The sequence below is a fragment of the Tigriopus californicus genome, chromosome 12 (assembly GCF_007210705.1).
Source record: "Tigriopus californicus strain San Diego chromosome 12, Tcal_SD_v2.1, whole genome shotgun sequence".
Taxonomy (NCBI): Eukaryota; Metazoa; Arthropoda; class Copepoda; order Harpacticoida; family Harpacticidae; genus Tigriopus; species Tigriopus californicus.
Genome location: NC_081451.1, coordinates 1,007,507 through 1,011,433, shown reverse-complemented (window position 1 = coordinate 1,011,433; position 3,927 = coordinate 1,007,507). Strand labels below are relative to the sequence as shown.

The following is a 3,927-nucleotide window of genomic DNA, read 5'->3' as shown; positions in this document are numbered from 1 at the left end:
TTTCTTTATATGAATGTTTTTGAGCTAGCTTTGCCCACTATGTCATTCATTTTAAAGATAATTTGATGTGAGCTCTTAATTAATTTGATGTTCATGGTTATTTCATGTATTCTTTTGACTTTTAGAATTAATGCAGAAATTTTTGGCATGTGAACAGAGTTGTATATCAAAGAGATTTATTTACTAAAAAACATTTAAATGTACTCTATATCATGCACAATCTTGTATTATTGTTACTGCAACTGCTGCCTTAATTCAACGCTATATTCTAAGTTGGCGGGCACAAGAAAGCGGTGTCGTTTCCTCTCTCAAGAGTTCCTGGTCAAGCAGAATTCGAGAGGAAGTCAAAATTGTTTTGTTTTTTTACCTTCTGGCCACGGAAATCACACCTGGCTTCCAAACAATCGAACTTTGATTTATCAAATCTCGATTTGCCGATAGTTTTGCTGCCTACCAAATGCTGCATCTACTTCATGGCAAGTCTCGATCGATAAATAAAACAATGCATTTCGATTCATCAATATGTTCTCTGCTGTCGGATAAAATCGTTAATGCAAATTTTTATCCTGATTTCTTGTACAACTTTGAAGTACAAAAAAAGTAACATATTTGCTTATCGCACTGCATGACTCCCATTCCCTGCTATTTTCATTTCGCAAGATTTATGCCAAGCCAATGGAAATGCTCCATAGGAAAATATTTCTTTTTGACTTTTGAGCTACGTCATATCTAAAAAAGAAGTGTCAATTTTATCGAGATATCAGGCCTAATGGCTTCTTTAAATTTGAAACTTGTAACATGAAGAACATATTTCAAAAGCGAAAATAGATGTCTGTTTTAAACATTTGCCTTGAAGTATTAGCATCAAGATTCATAACTACCATCATCAAGCACAGTGAGATTCTTTTTCCTGCGTCAATATTTTCGTGGCTGATGTCTTTTTCGATTTAGAAAGTTCAATAAAGAAAGTATTCCCCGTATTTCTCAATGACCCTTTTCACCCAAAAGGGCATGTGAAGCAAAGGAAACTGTAGAGGCAGAAATAAGACCCGCACACGCCCTCGCTCTTGAATCCAATTGAATTTTCAACCATAGGGTGAGTTGTGCTACAAAACTCAAAAATATGTCATTTTGTGAATACTGTTTGGTTCTACAAGCCGGGGAACTGCATTAAATGACAAATTCAGTCTACATTCGGAACAGGTTGGCTGTGACGTTTCTCCTCCTAAAAATACTCAATAGCAGGGTTGTCGAACTACATTTTTCTTGAATTTCCTTTTCTTAACATGCCCTATTTGCTCACGTCCAATAATCCTTTTCAATAACCTTTCAATAATAAATTGGAAATTTTTATTTTTTGCTAAAATCATAAATTGGGCTTTGTTGTAACATCGGGTTTGCTCTTTTGAAAAAATTAACTCGTTTTCCCAACAACTGATTTGCAGCCATAGGTTTTACTTCTTTTATTAGCAAAAATTGCCACTTTATATTCTGCTCATTATTATTGAACTTGATTTTTTTGATTTTGAATTTTTATATAGATCATATTTTGAGATCAATGCTTCAATTTTTCTCAGTTTTTAAGAGAGGTACGAGACATGAAAGGCCACTCTGGAGGATGAAAAAAAGAACGAATAATGATTTGGTTTTAGGATCGTTACAATGCACAATTTAGAATTGTAACACTCCCTTTTTCAAAAAAGAACCAAGTGCTGCAATTTCGTTACAACCAAACTGCCATGCATACCACTTATTGTGGTCGGATAATTAAAAAAAAACAGTTATTGGGTGGGGCCAGATGTTGTGTTTTCGTCAAAATGAAGTTATCCAGAATCTGTGGCAAGTATGAAAATGTATATCTGGCGGGTTCGTATGTTCGTTCTTAAAAATCTAGCGTAATTTTGGCATAACAAGTGGTTAGTAAAAATGTTGTTTTAGAAATGACAGGGTTTATCGGATGAAGCCTCATTAGCACATTTCGCCACAGTTTAGTCATGTAAAAGCCACCCTGGTTTTCTCTATCAAAACTGAATGGGCTTCAAAATAACTTATTAGTATTTCTTTGTTTTGTTTTCCCTCGCTTCTCCTCGGTACCTTGACGGCACAATTAATAAATGTAATGTAGGATGAGTACTCGTGAATATGTAGAACCTTGTGATTGAATATCTTTCCTCAAAAATAGCATCAAAGTGGTTCGAACAGAGTGTTACATTTATTTGAAGATCACTAGGAAACATATTTACACACAGGAGATCAGAGCAAATTTGAGAAATGGGCGGTGGCAATATGACACGCGATTCGATCTGGCACCATCACGATAATGGTTGGGTTTGATTTTGACACAATAGAATTAGTTTCTTCTAGCAAATCACATTCAGGGGGATCAAAGCTGAGTGGTGCCTCTGGGTCTGGTCTCCTCCAATTCCTGGCTGGAGCTCTGTCGCTTTGGCGTGGAACTCGCAAACTCCCTCCGGGGCTCTCCAAACAGCACATTGGCATTGGTGGTGCTGGCACTCAATCTTCTCAGCCCTTCATCATCATCTGACCTGGAATAAGTTATTCCGGCTATTAAAACTCGATCCTTTTACGTACAATATTGCCATGCAGCAGATGAGGTTGGGTGTCACAATCTAGGAATATTCCTGCTTCTTCTTTATCTCAGTCATCAACATTTTTTACCTCAGCCTTGGAAATGACCGCAGCAAGATGTTCCATTCAAGTTGTGAGCAAATCTACTCATATTGTCAATTTATACATCAAAACGATGATTAGACTTGGAGAGCCAGGTATTGTACCAATGGTCCCATATTCATCCGTTTGATACTTGACTGGACCATGCAATAGACAAATAATGGAAAATAGACGTTCTACCAACACGCTATGGGTGTAGCCTTTAATCCCTTGGGTATGCCGGGAGCGCAATTTACTCATGCGCTTACTGGGGGCAAACACGGCCCCGGTTCTCTTTGGTTTGAATCGAGATTCATGTGTTCCTACCGTCCAAACAGTGGATTGCGTATGGGCGTGACCCGGTCCTCGTCTCCATCAACAGTGGCATAATGCCCAGATTGGTTGCCAACTCCAGGTGAGAGTCTGGTGGCCTCCGTGGAATCGCTGTGCATGGGAGATTGGTCGCCTAGGGTAAAGAGAGGAATAGCAATTTACTCAACGGTACCCATCTTCTTGTATAAAGTATGGAAAAAATTGTATTCTGTTTACTATCATACAACAATGAGTTCACTGCCCCAAGCCATGGATTTTTGACCTTTCGTTAAGTTCTAAAGCAATGCTTTCCCAATCAGTGTCACTTCTAAACCAAAGTAAAGTGCCCCAAGTGAACTGCACATGGCCCCAGTTGTTATTCAGGCACCATTGAACACAATTTCAACGTTTTTAAGACACTTAATGAGACATGGTATACATCTTTAAGTTTTTCTTTTTTTTATGAGATTTCAATAACTGGTTTCTGAAGAACATTTTAAGCGCATGATTACAACATAGTGTTTTAAAACAGAGTATCTAGGAAAAATAAGGCTTGAGGAAGACCGACATTTTCAAACCCCAGTTGACAAGTATGAGTACGCCCTTTCATGGTGTCAAGTTTGAAGGAAAGACTAAGGGGTTGATCAAGCATTTTCTTTAAAAGAAGCAAACATATGATATGGCTTCTGAAAGTGCCGTTTGCTTCTTTGTGCGTTGATGAGAATAAAAAACATACGGATGAACAAAGGTTTTTTCATGATGGATCTCCCCTTTCCCCTTTGTCTGTCTGGTGGGTATCCGCGTCGAACGGCGTCCCTGCATCTTTGTATCCAGGAATGGGCCCAAATAGACTACGACAACAAATTAGTTTGTTCATGTATTGTATTGAAAATATAAAACATCCAATGAGATACTCGCTCGTCTCGCAATAACGACTTGAAATAA

At 38.0% G+C, this 3,927-nt stretch overlaps 1 protein-coding gene across 2 annotated transcripts in view; it reads right to left on the bottom strand.

Annotated features, from left to right (window-relative positions):
* Positions 1–2,196: 2,196 nt before the first annotated feature.
* LOC131892028 (cadherin-99C-like) overlaps positions 2,197–3,927 on the bottom strand; it is a 20,143-nt gene continuing 18,412 nt past the window's right edge. For both annotated transcript variants that reach the window (XM_059241752.1, XM_059241753.1), the window contains 2 exons: positions 2,998–3,136; positions 2,197–2,546 (listed from right to left, as the gene is read on the bottom strand). In XM_059241752.1, coding sequence (XP_059097735.1) covers positions 2,384–2,546; positions 2,998–3,136 — 302 coding nt within the window. In that variant the 3' untranslated portion in view covers positions 2,197–2,383. The remainder of the gene's footprint in view (positions 2,547–2,997; positions 3,137–3,927) is intronic.